Genomic DNA, 21154 nt, shown 5'->3' with positions numbered 1-21154 from the left:
ATCCAAGATTTTTCTATCATCGAGAAAGAAATCAAGCTGTTCTTGACTCCCTTCCTGATGGATGCAGAAGAAGTGGAAGAGAGTCTGCAATTAGAACTTATCGAAATGCAGTGTGATAATTCTCTGGAGAAGCAACATCAGCTTCTCTCTCTTCCCGACTTCTACCGGAGCTTGGAAGAGGCCGAGTTTCCTCCGATGAGACGCCACGCAAAAAGAATGATGAGTCTGTTCGGCTCAACATACATATGTGAGCAAACATTTTCTATTTTAACTCTCAACAAAAGCAGATTGAGAACCATAATGACCGACGGCCATCTCTGCGATGTCCTTCGCATCTCAACCACCAAACTTACTCCTGACCTGCCGGCCATCCTTCAGTCCAAAGCACAGCTTCACTGCTTCCACTGAGCGCAACGCTGTTCCCATTATAGGTGAGTTAAAAATATATTACACAGCATTCACGTGTTAATAATCCCAATTACTTCATCAATTCAGTCAATTAAAGTTGATAACATTTTCCAACAAACATTAGTTGATGTGTTAACAAGCCCAATAACTTATTTGCATAACAAGCTTGAAATATACCCATCCCCTTTTCCCCTAATTTGTCCCCCTTTATACAGGGATGTGAAGGGGGATCACCATCCTGACTAACAAGCGATCTGAGGCTGCTGTTTTGAGAATGCGCTGCCAATTATTTTTGTAACTAAATGAATGAAAAGTCATTATTGAAAGCTAAATGTAGGCTGTTTTTTTTCTTTAAGCATATTCAATTATCAAGCATAATGTACCTACATTTGATTGATTTTGCTAACTTTAATACACTAGAGGTGAGGCGATATAGCTCACCTCTAGTGAGTGGCCCAGCCCTTTGCCTATTTTTCTGTATGTGGCCCTCAGCGAAAAACATTTGGACACTCCTGCTCTAGACCAAGCAGGCATGCCCCCAGAATATCAGCCAGCCACACTCCATGCAGGTAGGTGGGGTGGGGGGGGGGGGGGGCTCTCAGACCACACCTCCAACAGCTCTGGGTCTGTGGATCAGCTGGGAGCCTGGGGGCAGACAGAGGCGGGGGTAGAACCTGTGGCCGCCCAGACGCAGGGTTGCAGAGCTCTCTGCTCCATCCGAAGCCCTGTTCCTTCGCAGAAATTCCGCTCCACCTCTTGGGCTCGCTCACTCAGCAGTGTTCCACATCTGGACTCCTTCAGGGCTGGGGCTAGTGGGCTCACTGCTTACACTTCCGGGACCAAGGGGGAACGCCACAGGGCTAACAAGCACTGCATGAGACCTGTTAGCGTAGTTGAAGAAAGCTGGTGTGGAGGCCGTGGCAGTAGTTGGACTGGGAGGTTGGTGTGTAACGAGGCTTGGGCTCTGCATGGCGAGGGGGCTAGAGCACTGTAGGACAGCTGGGCTGGGGTCAGGTTGTACGTCATAACCGTGCGGCGCGGAGCAGGTAGGCTGGTAAAGGGCTCATTTGGCCCGACACCAGCGTCTGGGGGCCCCCCACGCACGGGGGTTAACTATCAGTCTTTCTCTCTTTGGTTACCATTTCACCGTATGTAGCCATGAGCATTGCCCTAAACATCTTTCTGCCAGTTTGGCGGCAACTTTTGTCTTTCAGCGGGTGGTACTTTAACGCTGGTTTTACCTCAGAGCAATACGACGGTGACGCTGTGGCGACTTTGGAGACCATGTGCGTTCGGCTGTTTTCAGTTCGCAGCTCCATCTCGGCACACCTCTGTTCCGCAGCTTTCATTGCCCCCCGGCTTCCCGACTGTGAGGGGGTGAGCATCCGCATCTCCTCCATGGTTATCTGGCCAATGGCGACGTGAAGCTAATCCCGCTTCTAACACCTGTGACGCTCAGCGGTATTAACCAGACGGACCCAATGAAGGAGAAGCAGATCGTATTGTTGTGGGAAGCTGAACAGTCTTTATTCCCTGCCGCGAGGCGTACAACTAATCCCGAGGTTTGAGGCATCCAGAGAGAACTAAATAATCCACTTTGTTTGGCCGTGTCGCGTCTCTTCTTCCCCTCGACCACTTCCTCTCTTTGTTCCAGCCCCTTTGTTCCGACACCTCGCCCAATTACCAACTACTTAGTACATCCTGGACACCTCCCCACAAATCAAACGAAGCCAAGAACACAACAACCACCCAATAAACCTGAACCCCCCCCTCCAGCGACTTTCACCACGGTTAGAAACACACACAGCGTTGCAATATAAACACCATGTCAGCTTAACATTAAATAATAGCATGCACAGCATGTGGATTAACATTTCACTAAAGCAAAATACCAACAAACAAACAAAATACCTTTTTGGCTGCATGCTAGAAGGAGGGAAGTAGACTTTGAATCTTCCTTGAAACCATTGACATCCTCCCCTTTTGGCTCCTATTTTATTTTCTATATTTATAAATGATTTAGGTAAAGACATTCAAGCTAAATTTCATCTGTATGCGGATGACACAATCGTCTTTACATCTGCACCCTCTGCAGCAAAGGCGATTGAAGAACTTCAGACTGTATTTCAGTCATTACAAAGAGCTTTGAAGGGTCTAAAATTGGCTTTAAATGCCCAGAAAACAAAGTTTTTGATTTTATCAAAAGCTTGCTTGCAAAACTTTGTAAATCTAGGAATTTTTACATCTGATGGTACATTGATTGAAAGGGTGTCTTCTTATAAGTACTGTTGGATGTAGTATAGCGCACAAAATGGCGGCTAATAGAAATAACAGGGCATTTTACTTAAAATGGTGCCCAACATATAAAATGTCTCTTTATGACATCTCTCATCCAAAAAGCCTTTATGACGACTTGCCAAATAACCTTTATGACAACTGGCCTAGGAGGATATATATATAGGAGCGTGTCTAAAGACTCGAGCTCTCTCTCGCTTGGTCGCTCCTGCTTTGGGGTCGTCTCCTGGTCTTTGTCATTGTGCCAATAAAGGATCCATTCTGCATCGCATCCGTCTCCATCTGATTGAAGAATCTCTCGACATCAACAAACCTGGGAGGGATCGGTTTCCCAGATCCCAACAGTTTGGGGGCTTGTCCGGGATTTGAACCCGGGACCTCTCGCACTTCCTGCCCTTGGAGCGGATGTAGGGCTTTGTGTGGCTGTGAGGGGTTCCAGGGGCTTTTCCAAAGTGCCTGTACACTTCCCTGGCCTTGCGGCGTCCTGACAGCAGCACAGTTCCCTGTCCTTTAGGGGCAGCCAAAGCCAGCTGGTCGAAAGTCATGACCTGACCACCTGCCTTCAGGATCCTGCTGCGGGCTCTATCAGTAACCCTCAAAGCACAAATCTTGAGCTTGGGGATGTCTTGAATCCTGACATCATCAGTCACGGTTCCCACAACCACTGCAGTCCTGTTCTCACGGCCAGACAGTCTCATTTTGCGGATCAGACGGGAGATTGAGATGGGAGGCCTGTTGGTCTTGCTCATAAAGAGCCTCCTCAGGACCACTTTGTTGAAGGGAGCATTGGAGCGACAGGCCAGGAACCTGTACAACTTGACCAGGAGCCTCAGGTAGATATCTTGGCTCTTGGGCTCCTTTCGGTGCACCTTACGGTCCTTGTTGTGTCTGATGTCGACTCCCATCTTGGACTCAGAACGAAAAGGTTTTGGGGGCTCGTCCGGGATGTCGAGGAGATTTTAGAGATTGACAGACCGAAAGTTGCCCCGGACCTTTGCCTACGGATGACTCTGGTCGACCACATCTAAAAGGTAAGCACTGGCCTGTTACATGGAACCTGTGCAAATTGGACTTTGTCAAATTTTGAGTCGGAAGTAAAAGGGGGTCCGGGAGAGAAATTAAAGCTAAGCAACGATTGAGGTGAATGCAATGTTTGCAATGTACGATTTTATGCAGTGATGTGCGCTGGTTGTGAAACACACAGACATGTATTAAAACTATTTGTGGGACTGGGATAGAACCCCCAGTAGTCGGCCGCAGTTGTCTCAGGAAGCTGTAGAAGCTTGCCGATTAGGTCCCAGAATAGGGCATTGCGTCCATACATGGTCTGTTGATCACGTGGAAGAATTTTGAAGTTTGTGGCGGTTAGTACATATGTGGTGAAGTGGTAGCCGGCCTGTTCCCTCGTGCCTCTCTGGTAATACATGCATGTATGAGCCTGTATACGGATTTTGATAAGAATCTATGAGCCTTTATAGGACGTTTATAAATTTGCCCCCTAATCGATTGATAATAAATCTATGAGCCTTCCCCAGGACGTTTATCAGATTGCCCCATAGTCAACTGATAAAAATCTATGAGCCTTGCCCAGGACGTTTATAAATTTAATTGATGAGTATATGAGCCGTTTTTCAGGACATTTATGAAAACATATATGGGAAACAAGGAACTTGGCCTTTTTGTCCGCGTTGCGGAGGATTGGGGGGGTCTTGTCTGCATGTGCGCATGGGCGTAGCACGGACGTGTGGTTGAACTTGGCCTTTTGATCTGAGTTACGGAGAATTTGGGGTCTCTGAAATCCTGGCCGGGTAATAGAACAGGCGGACAACAGACATCGTTTTACTGTTACAGGCGGACATTAGATACCGTTATACTGTAGCAGGCGGACAACAGATACCGTTAAAATTGTTTAAATAGAACAGGCGGACAACAGACATCGTTATACTGTTATAGGCGGACAACAAAGACACCGTTATACTATAGCAGGCGGACAACAGATACCGTTATACTGTCAAAATTGTTTAAATAGAACAGGCGGACAACAGACATCGTTATACTGTTACAGGCAGACAACAGAGACACCGTTATACTGTAGCAGGCGGACAACAGATACCGTTTTACTGTCAAAATTGTTTGGATAAAACAGGCGGACAACAGACATCATTATACTGTTACAGGCGGACAACAGAGACACCGTTATACTGTAGCAGGCGGACAACAGATACCGTCAAAATTGTTTGGATAAAACAGGCGGACAACAGACATCGTTATACTGTTACAGGCGGACAACAAAGACACCGTTATACTGTGGCAGGCGGACAACGGATACCGTTATACTGTTAAAATTGTTTCGATAAAACAGGCGGACAACAGAAATCGTTATACTGTAGCAGGACAAATACTGTTACAGGCGGACAACGGATACCGTTATACTGTTAAAATTTGAACCATTAGGCTAAGGAGATTCCTGTTTTTTCTGTGACGTGGACCGGGAGGTTGGTTTTGGCCGAGTGTCTGTGTGGCCTGTGTGTGTGTGTGTGTGTGTAGAGCACCCCTGGTTTTTCTGTGGTGAGGACAGAGAGGTAAAGTTGGACAATATGTCGACGGCAGGATATAAATCGATTAGTGTACAAGTGAAGTTGTTGTTGACGGCTCTGGAAGGGGCCAAAAAGACGGAATGGGGTCCTAGGAAGGACATGAAAGAGTTAAATCTCGCATTGGGGCGACAGGGAGTAAACCAAGATGACGAATTGCCGTTGGGGCCAGTGTTGTGGAAGAGGGAAAAAGAGTATAAGAAAGCGGTAGAAGACGCGGAGGAGGCCGCCAAGGGCAAGTTGTGGTTGTCACGAAAGAAGTTGCATAAGGTCAGAGACGAGGAAGAGGGCCACAGATGCAAGTGGTTTTCGTGGGCCATGTTTTGGCAGGGGATAGCTCATCAGATGAAGAACAAACAGAGTAAAATGGAGGAAGAGGCCTCTTTGCAGCAGAAGGCCGAAGCGGCACCGACCGCGCCTCCGTTGCCCAGTGCGATGTATCCAATATTGGAAATAGACTCGGGCAGATTCCAAATAGAGGTAGAGAATGGTCCTGAAAGGGGGTCTGACGGGTGTGGGACAGGGACTCCACCGATGAGGGCTGAGGACTGTCCACCGTGCGGGCCAAGGCCAGCAAACCAGCTGGGCCCTGAAATGGAGGCGCCGCCCAGGGAAGTTTTTCCCCAGGGGCCCCTGCCATGCACTGTGACGTGGGAGCAAACGACGTTGCACAGAATTAGGAATGAGACACGGGAACAACAACGGGAAGTTGCGGACCGCGAGGAGGCGTGTCGCAAATATCGCCCGATGGGAGGGATTAAAACAGGAGGCCGTCAAGTCACTGTTCGAGGAGTTTTGACAGGCATTTATGACGACACAAAGGACACTGACGACAGGGAACCGAGAAGGCAAAAAAAGGGAGGGACGATTGGAACCCACAGAGGGGTGGTGAGAGTGACGGATGGCTCCTCCCAGGAGGGCAGTTCCGATGATGACACAGAGGACGAGGAAACGAAGGTGTTAAGGGAAATAGCGGACTTGGAAAAAAAGATTGGGACGTCGCACAAACACATGCCCACCCCGCGCCCCAAAGATACTGATACTAACCGACGACAGGCCAGACTCACGGCTCGTACCCGACGTCAAGCCGGGGGAACGACCAGTCCGGCTCACACTCGCACCGGCCTACCCTACGGGCCCGAAGGCCCACAGTCCCGCTTAATGTTACCCCTAATGCAGGAAAGTGGAGGTCCTCCGGTGTACCGACCGTACGGGCTGAGTGACCTCCAGGCCCTAGCGGACAAATTACCGCCCCTACACGAGGGGGGCATGGTGTGGTTGGAAAAATTAAGCGGCCTAACGGCAGGCCACACCCTAGCCCTTGGCGATTACCGTGGGGTGGCGTCACGGTGTATGACTCCGGGGGAGGCGCAAGAGATCGAAGCTAAAATCGATCGATCGAGCGACGCTAAAACCACGCATACGGCCGATCAGGAACCGTTACACATGATTGCCCTACCACTTAATGATGCCATACGTAAGCGGTTTCCCCCTACTGTGGCCCCCACCGTCCCTAAGTTTCCCTGGAAGGAAGGACGGTCCCCTAGAGAGCACCTGACGGCATGTAAGGACGAATGGACTCGTTTGACCGGTAGTCACCCTGAAAAGGACCGAAACTCGATCGAATGGTATCGGAGGGTGGTGTTAGAGGGGGCTGAGGGGACAGTAAAGGACGCCATGATGGCCAATCCTGACATTCCGGGATGCCCCTCTACGACCTGGGAAAGACATTTTGTACACCACATGCAGCGAGCGCTCGACTCCAAGGAGAAGGAGGCCGCTGCGGTTAAGGACCTGCAGCTGCAACTACTAAAATTAGAACTAGACAAGGCCCGACGGGATGCGACCGATAAAAAGAAGGCGGGGACCGCCAAACAAATGTCTGCGCAGGCCAGCCCACCGGGTCCAGCCACTCCTGATTTGCACCCGATCCCATTATGGGAGGAACAAGGCCCCTACCCTCCAGGGCCTCAAGGGCGTGGATGGGGCCAGGGGCGGGGCTATGGGGCTCGACCATGGGGACAGCGAGGTATGAGAGGGGGACCTTCGGGGCGTCCGATGCAAGACGGATGCTACGCGTGTGGAGAAAGAGGCCATTGGTCAAGGGAATGTCCATACCAAGGGCAGAAGCCCCAACACCCGCGGGGAATGCGTGGGTCCAGAGGACCTTACAGAGGGGTCTAGTGGCCCCCAACCCACATCAGGCGTCTGGCCCTGCGGCAGGAGCCTTCCCGCTCCGGGATTATGGATGGGAAGACCCTGAGAACCAGCAGTGACACACCCCACAGAGAGAGCCAAGAGCAGGGGGCCAGGCAGACCCCATGCTCCCGATGGAAGTGCTCGGCGAATCACTGCCGTTCTTGGTAGACACAGGGGCCACCCATTCAACTCTGAACCGGCCTCTGTCGCCTCACCATATGTCGCGCAACACCGTGAACGTTGTGGGATTCTCTGGGATAGGACAACAACTGCCCGTTACCAAGCCATTATCAACCAGACTGGGGAATCAACGGCTACTCCACCCGTATGTCATGTCTCCCCAAGTGCCCGTGAACCTCTTGGGTCGTGATCTTCTAATACGATTGGGGGCCAGCGTGTTGTGCGCTACAGATGTACTAATTGTGAACTAATGGTTTAATTGTTACCCCCGGCAGACCCCATCCTGAAGGGATCCTCGCCCAGTACGCCCGGTGGAAACCCTGGATTTCTCTGCTGGCACCCTACCTCATTCCCCCCGACCCGCCCCATGTCACATTATTCTACGATCGAGACCAAACCGAAGTATACGCGGATTTGTTCAGAGATATTGAGGATACTGAGTGGGAAATTGTCACTCACAATATTTACGTCGGTCCCCTAGGTGTCGCAACCGCGGTGGACCTCACGCCCGAGCAGGCAGTCTGGTATCAAATGGCTCCCACCGCGGTTCCCCATGTCTCCTTAGCAATACACCCCAACCATGACGCTAAGGACCTAGGGCCCATGACGAAGACCGCTGTGTCACTGATCGATTGGACTCAGACACAGATCCCCCAGGTGTGTTTCTCCCCCTCGACCAAGATATATCGAATCTCACTCACAGGTCGCGATGCCGTCCGTCTAGAACACGACGAAGTAGCCCGTGACCACGGCTGTGAGAGAACTGACCACCCGAGGTTGGCACAGGCTCTGGAAACTTTGCCTCCCCACCTGTGGTCGACCGGACCGACGGACGTTGGCCTGGCTTCTTGCCCCCCGGTGACCTTTGAGGTGACCCCGGGGGGCCCCCTTTGGCTCCCTCAGTACTCCAGGAAACCGGAGGCTGAAGCAGGGATAGCAGAGACGATAGAAGGACTAAAAGCCTCTGGGGTGTTAGAACCCTCCACCTCTCCATGGAACACACCTATTCTCCCGGTGGAGAAAGCAGGAACAGGGAAATACCGCATGGCACATGATCTCTGCGCAATCAATAACATCCTCAAAACCCCGATCATACCGGTTCCGAACCCTTACACCGCGCTCAATAGTCTCAGTCCCACGCATAAGTATTTCACTTGCATTGACTTGGCCAATGCGTTTTTCTGTCTACTCCTAGCGCAGGGATGTCGGGATTTTTTCTCGTTCACCTACAAAGGTGAACAATTACCAGGATGCCACAGGGGTTTGCGGCGTCCCCAGGCCTTTTTAATCAGGCCCTGCGCGAGGCACTGGACAGGTGCCCCCTCCCGGAGGGCTGCACGTTGATCCAGTATGTTGATGATCTCCTACTGGCCGCCCCCGACGCCGACTCCTGCTTAGCCGCCACGTTGACGGTTCTCCACCGATTGGCAGACACGGGGTTCAAAGTGAGCAAAACCAAACTACAAGGCGTCCGCCAAACGGTCACCTTCTTGGGCCGCGTGGTTTCCAAAACAGGCGCGGGCCTCACCACGAGTCATCGAGACTCCATATTACATCACGCGCGCCCTCAGACGGTGAAACAAATGCTATCCTTCTTAGGATTGACAGGATATAGTCGCGCCTATATTCCAGATTACGCGGGCCGCACACGCCTGCTCCGTGCGCTCGTTAACGCACAAGGCATGCGCAATTTGCGGGCTCCGTTGGTCTGGACCGAACAGGCCGAAGAATCGTTTATCGCACTAAAACAGGCCCTCTCGTGCGCAACTGACCTGTCCGTTCCAGATTACACTCAGCCGTTTTTCCTCGATGTTTCTGAAACACCAGGCGTCGCTAACGGGGTGTTGTTTCAGAAAAAAGGGGGAGGGAGGAAAGTGCTAATGTACGCCAGCAGCATGCCCGACGAAACCGAGAAACGCCATCCACCGTGCACAAGACATGCCGCAGGTGTTGCCGCGGTGAAAACCGCGCACCTGGTCATGGGCCACCCGCTAACAGTGTTAACCACGCACAGCGTTGTGGCCTACGTGAATTCTGTAAAATTCACCCTCACCCCTCTAAGACAACACCGATTGAGCCGTTTTTTGACCGAACCAAACTTAGTGTTCACGCACGAGGGCATCAATATGGCAGACCACATGGATGTAGAGGGAGGAAAGCTCCACCATTGTGAGGCGCTGGTACAGACAGAGCTCAAAATACGACCCGACCTTGAGACTGACCCGATCCCCGACTCCGAACAACTGTTCACAGACGGCTGCTGTTACAAACACGACACCTACGGACTACAGGCGGGATACGCGGTAGTCCGACTGACCCCGACTGGACACGAGACGATACGATCAGTTAAAATGGAAGGGCAGCAATCGGCCCAGAGGGCGGAAGTCATGGGACTCATTGCGGCCCTGGAGTGGGCAGAGGGGAAAGCTGTGACCATTTATACCGATTCGGCCTACGCAGTAGGGGCAGCCCAGGTGGAGTTGACATTGTGGAAACGGGGAGATTACCGCACAGCAGGCGGAAAACCCATCAGACATGCTCGTGAGATGCAGGACCTAGAAAAGGCGCTCCTCCTCCCGCGAAAGGTGGCAGTGGTGAAATGCCGAGGGCATGGGGTAGGAAACAGTGAGGTAGCGAGAGGGAACAGGCAGGCAGACGCCGCGGCAAAGGCTGCAGCCGGCTACCACGTGACGTTTCAGATGGTGTGGGAGGATGGCCTCATGGGAGAAGAGTTAGACGAAGACACGGTTAGTGAGGCCCAAAAGGGGGCGACGGACCAGGAGAGGACATTGTGGACCCAAAGGGGAGCGACATGTGGGGGAGAATTGTGGAGAAGCCCGGATGGTCGGGTAGTGTTACCACCGGGACTCCAACAGAGTGTGGTGGGAGAAGCCCACGGGTTGGGACATGTGGGAGTGGCTCAGGTGAAACGGAACCTTTGCCACTGGTGGCACCCCTATTTGGACGAAATAATCAAGGAGTATGTGCGGTCCTGCCCGGTGTGCACCATGTACAACCCCCGGCCGGGAATCCGGCCGGAAATGGGAAAGTTCCCGCTTCCCGAGTGCCCAGGGGGAGAAATCGTGATTGACTACACCGACATGATGGTCCCGGTGAGGGGACAGCGGTACCTCCTCGTGTGTGTGGATGCTCTGACCGGCTGGCCGGAAGCATGCCCCACCAAGAGGGAGGACAGCGCCACGGTGGTCAAGTTCCTCATAAATCAGTACATCCCCCGGCACGGGTTCCCGCGCAAAGTCCGAAGTGACAACGGGACCCATTTTAAGAATAAAGACCTCCAGAGGGTGGAGGCGGCACTAGGTCTCAGACACGCGTTCGGGACGGTGTACCACCCACAGTCGCAGGGCAAAGTTGAAAGAATGAATCAGACACTAAAAAACAAAATTGGCCAAAATATGTGCACAGACCTCCCTCAACTGGGTGGATGCCCTCCCAATCGCGCTTATGTCCATACGGAGTTCACTTAATAGGGGAACCGGGTTCACGCCGTATGAGTTTCTTACCGGGCGCCAGTTCCCTGGGCCCAGCGCAGCGCCAAAGTGGGGGGAGGAACAGGAAATGTTGCTAAGAAAAGCATACTTTAACGACCTGCGAGCCCTTGTTGCCAGTTTTGCCTCACAGGTGGAGGAGACGAAGGGAAGCCCAGGTGATTCCAAGCTCCACACGGCAGAGTGGGTCCTGCTGAGGGTCATCAAGCGAAAGTGGGCGGACCCCCGGTGGGCGGGACCACATCGGGTCACCGAGCGCACCTCCCGCGCCGTCCGGCTCGAGGGAAAAGGGGACACGTGGTATCACTGGAGCCAGTGTGCCCCAGCCTTCAACCCGGGCAGCCAACGATAGATCCTCACAGCACCACAACACAGCCCGACCCCAGAGGAACGGGCGGCAGCCGCCCAATCGAGGCACTCACTGTTAGCTGCAAGGGTGAGAGGAGCGAGGCGGGACGGTCACCATTCCCCGCCCAGAAGCAGACTGTCCAACTGCATGGAACCCCAGCTGCTTCTCCTTCTGAGTGGTTTATGGTCCATGGTGTGGTTGAGAGTTTGTGTGTGGATGTTTATAATTTTGACGTTGGGAAGGCCCAAGTCATGAGATTTAGTTCACCGACGTATGTGGGTGTGATTTTTGTGCTGGTTTTGTTGACATTGGAACTGACCGGCAACATCCAGCTGTACTAGACGCTAATTGCAACAATGAAGGTTGGGGGACTAGCCCTGTTCGCGGCCCTCCTCTTGTTCGGGGAACAGATCGAAACCGCGGCGGGGCCTGAGAAGGACGCGTGTTTGAATAAATATGGGGGGCTAGAGTTGAACTACACACAGGGGCACAAAACGACCTTTGTGTTTGATTTATGCATGGTTATTAATTGTGGGCCCCAACCATGGACCCAGGCAAAGAAGTGGCGGGGCTATAAACTGTATGCCTGTTTTGACTCCCGCGTACATCGCCAATGCGCGACAAGAGGCTATACGAGCGGGCCTTGGTGTAGAACCTAGAGCCAGGTGGTAGCGTATACCAGCGGTTCCTGGACCTCCACTAAAATGGCCAGGAAACTGGGAGGAGACATATGGGACAAATTAGAGCTACAACGAAATTACGACTGGATTTCGAATCCCGTGGCCCTTTCATTGGAGTGGGATGTTTCCCCCGCCCAGACCCCGTCCAATAGTAGTTTGTACCTGGTCTTAGGGGTGGAATTAACCGGAAAGGATACCATGGGGCTGATCAAAATCAATTTCTTGCCCCCTCAGCGCACCCCCAACACCCCTGAGGCTAGCAAAGATCATTTCATGCCTCCGCCTGACCGGGCTCCAGCTCGAGCCGTGGCCATAATCGATGGTACTTTGAAACCCCTAGACGTGATTCAGATGGCCACCGGATACCGAGAGCGTAATCTCTGGTTGAGTTGGATGGCCCAGACGGCCCGAGAGCAGGGGCTGGGGAACTGCATAGCGTGTGCGGCGGCTCGACCTTACCTAGTCACGGATCCTGCGCTGTTTTATCCTCAGGACGCCTGGGGATACGGTTGTATGCTCCGACTGACCCGCGAGGCGACTCCACCAAAGTGCAACACCTTAGCTAGACTATTCCCGCCCATGGACAACAAAACACTTTCGGGACCATTTACGCCCCATAAGGGCGCAGGTAATTACACCTGTTTCAATTTGACCCACGACAAACCCCAGTTTCAACTAGGACAGATCCCGGAGGACTGGTGTAACACCACCCGAGCGGGAAATGGCGCTATCGGCCATTGGGCGCGGGGCGGCCTCTACTATTACTGCGGGGGTCAACGGCTGTTGACTCGTATCCCTAGTAAAGCGATAGGGATCTGTGCCATGGTTAGACTTGTGGCTCCTCTAACGTTGATAGGGGAAAGGACACGGCCCACAGGGCCCTCTAAAGGAAATGGGGACTTGACCACTCAAGGACGCGGGCACGTTCGCCGCAAACGAGATTCGGGTCAGTTTGACCTCACCCGCGGTTCCCCCACCTACATCGACGCCATCGGAATCCCCCGGGGAGTGCCCGATGAGTATAAGTTAGCCAATCAGGTGGCGACCGGGTTTGAAAATATCCCCATAATCTCTGCCTTATTCCCCGTGACTCCCAATAAGAATGTTGACCGCATTAACTACGTCCATTATAATGTCCAAAGACTGGCCAACCTCACCCGAGATGCCGTGACCGGACTGGCCTCCCAGTTGGACGCCACCTCCCTGATGGCCCTACAGAACCGTATGGCCCTTGATATGTTGTTGGCGGAGAAGGGCGGAGTATGTCACATGTTTGGGGAAGTCTGTTGTACGTTCATCCCCAACAATACGGCACCGGACGGGTCGGTGACCCGGGCGTTGGAGGGTCTGCGAACCCTAGCAGATACTATGAAGGAACACTCAGGGGTAGACAACCCTGTTAACCGCTGGTTGGACCGGTTGTTTGGGAAGTGGAAGAGGATACTTATGCCCATCTTAATGTCCGTGGCCACCTTCTTAGCTCTATTGATCACTTGTGGTTGTTGTTGCATCCCGTGCTGTCGTGCTCTCTGCATGCGCCTGATAATCACGGCAGTGGAAAAGAGGGACAACACGGTCCCCCACGTACAGATAATGCCGTTGTTGGCCGAGAACTGGGTGGATGACTCCGAGAGAGAGGAGAACCCCCGCGTGGACGAGCAGATGATGTCGTTCTCGATCGAACCCCGGGTAGATGACTCCTATATGTATGAGCTGGAAAGACCTCATTTTAGATGTGACCCCTAGGAGGAAAAGGACATGTAAGCCAGAGTGTTTGTGGGTTTCTAGCGCACAATAGTCGGGTAAGGCTGTAAGAGTCTCCGACTGGGTGTGGATGAAAGTGGTGAAAATGACGGGTTCAAGGGAGAAAGGTCAAAACAGCGGAGTAAGCACACCTCGCATGAGGTTAAGAGCAGAAAAACTGTGAGACCCAGTATCACACCCAGGGAGACACTGTTCCGTAAGAAATCACCCGGTACTTTTTGTTTGCTCATTATATAAATGCTTAAGTTTAGTATAAGGATAACAAAAGTTTAATAATAAGTTTAGTATAAGGTAAGAGATAATTAGATCCGTGCAGTTGGTTGAAGATTTTGTTGTTAAACATGGTCCAGGTGGTGAGTGAATGCCATCCTCATGTCAGTAATATGGATGTTGGTAGGTTTTCCCACTAAGACAAATGGGGTTTTCCCTACCAATCACTCCTGGTGCCATGCATTGTCATGAATTGTGTAGTGTTTGTTGTACATGTCATTGCGATGTTGTATTTGTTTTCCCCATGGTTATTATATGTTGTAATTATTGTTTTAGAGTGACCTCATATTTAATGAGGTCAAAAGGGGGATTGTTGGATGTAGTATAGCGCACAAAATGGCGGCTAATAGAAATAACAGGGCATTTTACTTAAAATGGTGCCCAACATATAAAATGTCTCTTTATGACATCTCTCATCCAAAAAGCCTTTATGACGAGTTTATTTTGGCATTCTTGTCCTTTCTTTTTTTTGTGAGTGGACAATGAAATAATACGACACCTTGGAACTGCCTTAGCCGTTTCCCAGAGTAAGGATGGTGAGTAAGGATGGTGATATTTCTGGGGAGTCATTCGGTTCAATGAAGGAAGTCCATTCTCTGGAAAAAAAAACAGAAACTGCCCTCACTAAAATAGTTAGTGATCTCAAGCTGAACGCTGATGCAAACAAGGTCTCAATCCTTGTCCTGCTAGACCTGAGCGCAGCATTTGATACAACTGACCATGACATCCCAATCAATCGTCTTGAAAGGCTGGTTGGTCTCTCCGGCAACGTGCTCAATTGGTTCAGAACATACATTAAAGGGGGAACTTTCTACGTTAAGCTGGGAGATCATGTATCAGAGAAACATGACAGCTGCTTGGGAGTGGCGCAAGGAAGGTACCTTGGCCCTTTGCTTTTCTCACTATACATGCTGCCACTTGGGCACACCATTAGAGAGCACGATGTACGCTTCCATAGCTATGCCGATGACACACAGCTATACATCTCGGCAGAACCAAATGATGAGCAATAACTTCCTGAAGCTAAATTAAAACAAAACTGAAATCCTTCTGATTGCCCCCCCCCCCAAAAAAAAAGGACATGCTATTTAAAAACCTGGGGAAACTGGCACCCTGGGTCAAACCTGAGGTTACAAGTTTAGGTGTCATTCTAGACTCTGACCTAAGCTTCAAGTCCCATATTAACAAGGTGACGAAAGTTTCAATTTTTCACCTTAGAAATATAGCAAGAGCCAAAAGGATGCTGAAAAGCTGATTCACGCCTTTGTATCAAGCCGGCTTGACTACTGTAATGCACTTCTCACTGGCCTTCCCAAAGTAACTACTGGAAGGCTGCAGCTCATCCAAAACTCGGCTGCCCGACTACTAACTAGAGCTAAGAAGAGAGAACACATCACCCCAGTCCTGGCTGCCTTACACTGGCTTCCAGTTGCATCTAGAGTAGACTTTAAGGTCCTTCTCCTCATACATGAAGCTCTAAATGGGCAAGGACCAGAATACATCTCCAACTCCCTTACTAATGTTGGATATAGTATAGCGCACAAAATGACAGGGCATTTTACTTAAAATGGCGCCCAACATAGAAAATGTCTCTTTATGACATCTCTCATCCAAATAGCCTTTATGACGACTTGCCTAGCAGGAACTATATAGGAGTGTGTCTAAAAAAGACGCTCTCTCTCTCTCTCTCTCTCTCTCGCTGGGTCGCTCTTGCTTTGGGCTCGTCTCCTGGTCTTTGTCAATGTGCCAATAAAGGCTCCATTCTGCAACGCATCCGTCTCCATCTTACTGAAGAATCTCTCAAGATCAACCAAAGTGGGAGGGATCGGTTTTCTAGATCCCAACACTAACTACGTGCCCCCAAGAGCTACGCTCATCTACTGCTGGCCTGTTAGAAGCACCAAGTAATACACAGAAGAGAATCGGGAGTGCAGCCTTCAAAACTTATGCCCCAAAGCTTTGGAATGCACTACCTATAGATATTAGGAAAGCCGGCTCGTTTGCCATCTTTAAAAGAAAACTAAAAACGCATCTATTCACTCTGGCGTACAACTAGAGCTCTCCTGCACTGCTACGTCCACTGCACTGCTACTTCCTATCGGCTGTACCGACTGTTTTACTGCTGTACCTACTGTACCTAGTAGGCCTACCTAGACTTTTATTGTTTTATCAGCACTTTGTAACTCTACGGTTCTCTCGTTGTTTTTCCCAAACGTGTGTCATCACCTTGTGTCGCAGCTGTGGAGAGACAGGGCCGAGGTCAGCTGACACTCCAATGAAGGAGACACAGACTGAGGGACAGTTTGTTGTTTTAAAATATATGTATAGGCCACAAATCTTGAGGTGTCTAAATCAGTAGACATCGACTGTGGGAACTGTGCTTTGGCTTGTTTTTAATCTTCTAATTCTTATTAATGTTTTTGATTTTGAATCTTCTAATTCTTATGATTAATGGCTTGATTTTAATCTTTTATTCTCTGATTAATGATTTTGAGTTTCATTGTTGGTTAAATCTTTTACTTTCTAATGCGCTGTTGTACAGCACTTTGAGTTGCATTTATTGATGGAAAGGTGCTATATGAATACATTTTTACTTACTTACTAACCATAGCCGTATTAGCATGAGCCGTATTAGCATCAGCCGTCTTAGTGAAGCAAATATGTGGAAGCGACAGTTAAAGCACAAAGAAACCAACGTCATCAAGTCCAAAAACAGTTCTGTTCACATCAAACTAAACATTTAAAAAGAAGCTTTTACGATGGAAACAAAAGAAAAACACCAAAAAAGGGAGAAATGGAGGAAGAAAAGAATGATTGTTATTCATGTTATTTTTACAAACATTATATTTAATGACATCAAAGTAAAGAACACCTCACACAACATGTTGTAAATGTTTGTCATGTCACTCACTCATTGTAGTGGCTGCAAGTGGCTCTGGATAAAAGCATCTGATCAATGGAGATCAAAGTGTAAAGATACAAATGTGCTGTGGCTGGATGAGAGCTCATTGTTTTCACCTCAGAGCTGTGATCCTCAGTGACGCTTTATTGGAATAAACTAAACTTGGGCTAAACACTGGATAGATCTTTTCAGTGAATGTGCAGCCTGTGAAGGAGTAGATATGATCCTTTGCCTCCACATGGTAGAAGGAAACTATCCCTTCCTCGTGGTCTACAAACACCCCAACTTTGGACATATTTTGTTTCCAGGATAGTTTAACCCCTGAAGAAGTTGTTTTATTTCCACGTATAAACCAGTAGCCATCTTTAGCGCTGAGAGATAAACCTCCCTTCTTGTTGACTGACTCTTTGAACACTCCTAAACGCCAGTCCTCCCCTTCCACCTCAACCTCATAATAGAATCTCCCTGAAGTGAAACCTTCTCTTCCCAGAACAAATCTATATCTATTAAATCGTTTTGGATTATCAGGGAGCTGCTGATATTTGTCTCCACGTGTCACTTGTTTGCCATCACCAGACACTATCAGCCGTGGATGTGCTGTATCAGGGTCCAGGGTCACATCCACTGTGTACAGCTGCTGCATCAGCCTCAGTCTGACATCTATCGCTAAGTTTTCCAGATCTTCCTGGACCAGAATTCTCTGCACCTCCTGAGCGATTGTCTTCTCCAACTGTGCTACGGCCAATCCAAGCCTCGGCCGATGGAGATGAGTGCGTACGGGTATATCAGACAAGTCCTTGGCATGTGGAGAGGAGAAGACGGATGGGAGGCGCTGGAGGAGCTGGAGGTGGTCCTCAGCGTGTGAGAGATGTTCCATCTCGCTGCTCCTCCGCTGGAGCTCTGTGATTTCCTGCTCCAGCTCTGTGATGCACTCTTCAGCCTGTTTCTCTGCTGCTTTTTGCTTCTCCTCGATGGCTGAATCAGCTCATCCTGCTTCGTCCGGACGGAGGCCATCAAATTGGCGACGGCCTCCGCCCACTCCGCTATCTCTTTCTCTGCGACTGTCTTACCCTCCTCCACCGAGCGCTCGATCTCTTTCACCTTCCGTCGTCGTTGTTCTATCATCTCCTGATATTCCGGTATCCTCTTCCCCAGCTGGACCTTGCGGCGCTCGTACTCTTCTTCTACGGGCACCGTTTCGTGACCCTTGTGTTCCGTGCACATGACGCAAACACAGAGCTGCTCAGTCCTGCAGTAGAGATCTAAAAGCTTATCGTGTTTCTTACAGATCCTGTCCTCCAGGTTCTCTACAGGGTTGATCAGCTTGTGTCTCTTCAGGGCTGCCGCCCTCTGATGGGGCTCCAGGTGAGTCTCACAAAAAGAGGCCAAACACACCAGGCAGGACTTCAGGGCCTTGAGCTTGGTGCCTGGACAGAAGTCACAGAGCGCCGCCCCTTCCTCTTGGTTGTGGTGGTTGGAACCGGCAGCTTTAACATGAACAGCCATCTTGAAATGAGCAGCCACCACCTCAGATATTAAAGTATTGACACAGACATCGGGTCTTTTTTCAAATGACTTTTTACACATTGGGCAATTATACTCTTCACATTCGTCCCAATATTTGGTGACACAGGCCTTGCAGAAGTTGTGTCCACATGAAAGTGAAACAGGTTTTGCAAACACGTCCAGACAGATGGAACATTTGAACTGTTGCGGGTCCAGGAGATCGGTGGCTGAGGCCATGGCTGGAGGAGAGGAGAGAGGAGAGAATGACACAGAGACATGGGGAGCAGATGACAACAAGAGCAAAGCTTATTTTTGTGTCCGTGGTTTAGAACCAGGAGCTCATTCACAAGGTCACCAACTTCAACCTTTCAAACATATATTTGGTGGTGAATTGTGTTGTCAGAACAGTCTTTTTTCAAAAAATACTCAAACTACATGATGACTGACATGAAATGGAACAGGATTTGACCATTTTACTAAAATGACTGCAAAAATAAAACACTTCCCCCTCCACCCTACTGCTTGTTTCTGTTGATGATCTCAATGAACGTCACAAGTTTATGCTCCACAAAGCTCCCAAAAACCCTCTGCTCAACACGTCACTTGATCAAATATTTTCATTAAAAAAATCAACAACCGATGAAGAATCACAGACATTTAAGACAGAACTGACCTGTATCCTTCGTGTGACTGTGAAAGAGAAACTGGATTATTTTAGGTTTAATTTCCTTGAAAGTGAGAAGCACCACCTACATAGCTCCACCCTTTACTGACAGTCAGCCCACCCCAGCAGCCAAAAAACAAATAAGATTGATTTAATATATCAAAGTTGTTCTTATTATTACAATGTATTATTATTTCAATGTATTATTACGATTATTATTTAATTATTATTTAATTATTATGATTATGCTTTTTTATTATTATTATTATTATTATTATTATTACAATACTTATATATTTACTTATAATAATACTACTATCGGTAAACTGGTAAATAAAATTATTAGAGAAATGACAAATTCTTTAGCAAACATCACTGACATCATCATTGATCATAACTAGAGCTGTCAAACGATTAAAATCATTGACAGCGATGACAGGTATGAGATTAATGACATGTTTTTGTTTGGCCAGGGCTACATTCATAGAGTAAAAGGACAAAGTCATATCAATATTGGATCATATTGAATTATTTTAAGTTCAATTTCTGTGACAACCGACCAAGAATCGCAGACAATTAAGACAGAACTGACCTGTATCCTTCGTGTGACTGTGAAAGACAAACTGGATTCTTTTAAGATTAATTTCCTTGAAAGTGAGAAGCACCACCTACATAGCTCCGCCTTTTACTGACAGTCAGCCCACCCCAGCAGCCAAAAAACAAATAAGATTGATTTAATATATCAAAGCTGTTCTTATTATTACAATGTATTATTATTTCAATTTATTATTAGGATTATTATTTAATTATAATTTCATTATTGTTATTAGTCATTTGTATTTCTTATTATGATTATGCTTGATTATTATTCTTATCATTATCATTATCATTATTGCAATACTTATATATTTACTTATAACACCATCAGTAAACTTGTAAATAAAACAGTATTAGAGAAATGACAAATTATTTCGCAAATAACACTGACATCATCATTGATCATCACTAGAGCTGTCAAACGATTAAAATCATTGACAGCGATGACAGGTGTGAGATTAATGACATGTTTTTGTTTGGCCAGGGCTACATTCATAGAGTAAAAGGACAAAGTCATATCAATTATCTTAACAATCCAGCAGGTGACAGTAAAGTGCAGTAAGTCTACAAAACAACATTTAGGGTCAGGCATATTCTTTGGCTCTTTAATGCTTTTTGGTTCTTCCCAAATACATTTAATATATGATCCCATTTCTTTTTTCCCAACTAAAAATTGGGCTTTGGATGTGATCAAATTTCCTTTAAATGTGGCAAGAACAGATGGAAGTGGTACCATCTGTGGATGATGTTAAATGAAACCTCTTTCATCTTATTGGTTAATGAGTATTTTTCAGTTGGAGTCCAAACTCTCTTCCGGCAAGTATCTATCCCAGTGTTCCGGAATGCATGTACATACGGGACGGACACAATGTCATACTGGAACAAGGAGCCAACTTTGCTGTTTTTACATAAAGGTTCAATAGATATTTGTATTTATTTTGATCTTTTAAAGGCAAGGCTCTTTGCAGCCATTGACTTTTTCTCGAGTTTTTTTCTAGAATAAGAGTGAAATTCAAAGAACACCTTCTTGTTTGGTCTTTAGTAATAAAACATTCCCAGGTGGGTAACTCAATCTTTGACTGGAATATAACAAATTGAATGCATGTTACCTAGTAATTCACACTTATTGACATTTAGACAAAGAGCAGATGCTTTAGAAAATACATGGACTCCATCCAAGTGAACTGTTGTCTCTGTGTTGTCACGATGAGCTGCACTGAGGCCTCACAGCAAGTTC

At 48.6% G+C, this 21154-nt stretch overlaps 2 protein-coding genes across 2 annotated transcripts; both read right to left on the bottom strand.

The window, feature by feature from the left end:
• Positions 1-1006: 1006 nt before the first annotated feature.
• LOC307233518 (large ribosomal subunit protein eL18-like) lies at positions 1007-3623 on the bottom strand (the record flags this gene model as incomplete). The annotated part of the gene is made up of 2 exons (XM_080004856.1): positions 3017-3623; positions 1007-1053 (listed from the first exon to the last, which is right to left on the bottom strand). Exons 1-2 carry the CDS (start codon positions 3606-3608, stop codon positions 1007-1009), a joined length of 639 nt encoding a protein of 212 aa, XP_079860982.1. The 5' UTR covers positions 3609-3623.
• Positions 3624-17156: 13533 nt separating this feature from the next.
• Positions 17157-18893, bottom strand: LOC307233724 (E3 ubiquitin-protein ligase TRIM39-like; the record flags this gene model as incomplete). The annotated part of the gene is given in 2 exon segments (XM_080005123.1): positions 17157-18125; positions 18128-18893. Coding segments are annotated over 2 exon segments (1629 nt in total). The 3' UTR covers positions 17157-17262.
• Positions 18894-21154: the final 2261 nt, after the last annotated feature.

The sequence above is a fragment of the Zeus faber genome (genome assembly GCF_960531495.2).
Source record: "Zeus faber genome assembly, chromosome: 8".
Classification (NCBI taxonomy): Eukaryota; Metazoa; Chordata; class Actinopteri; order Zeiformes; family Zeidae; genus Zeus; species Zeus faber.
Note: the sequence above shows the minus strand (reverse complement) of the source record. Positions and strands in the feature narration are given on the sequence as shown.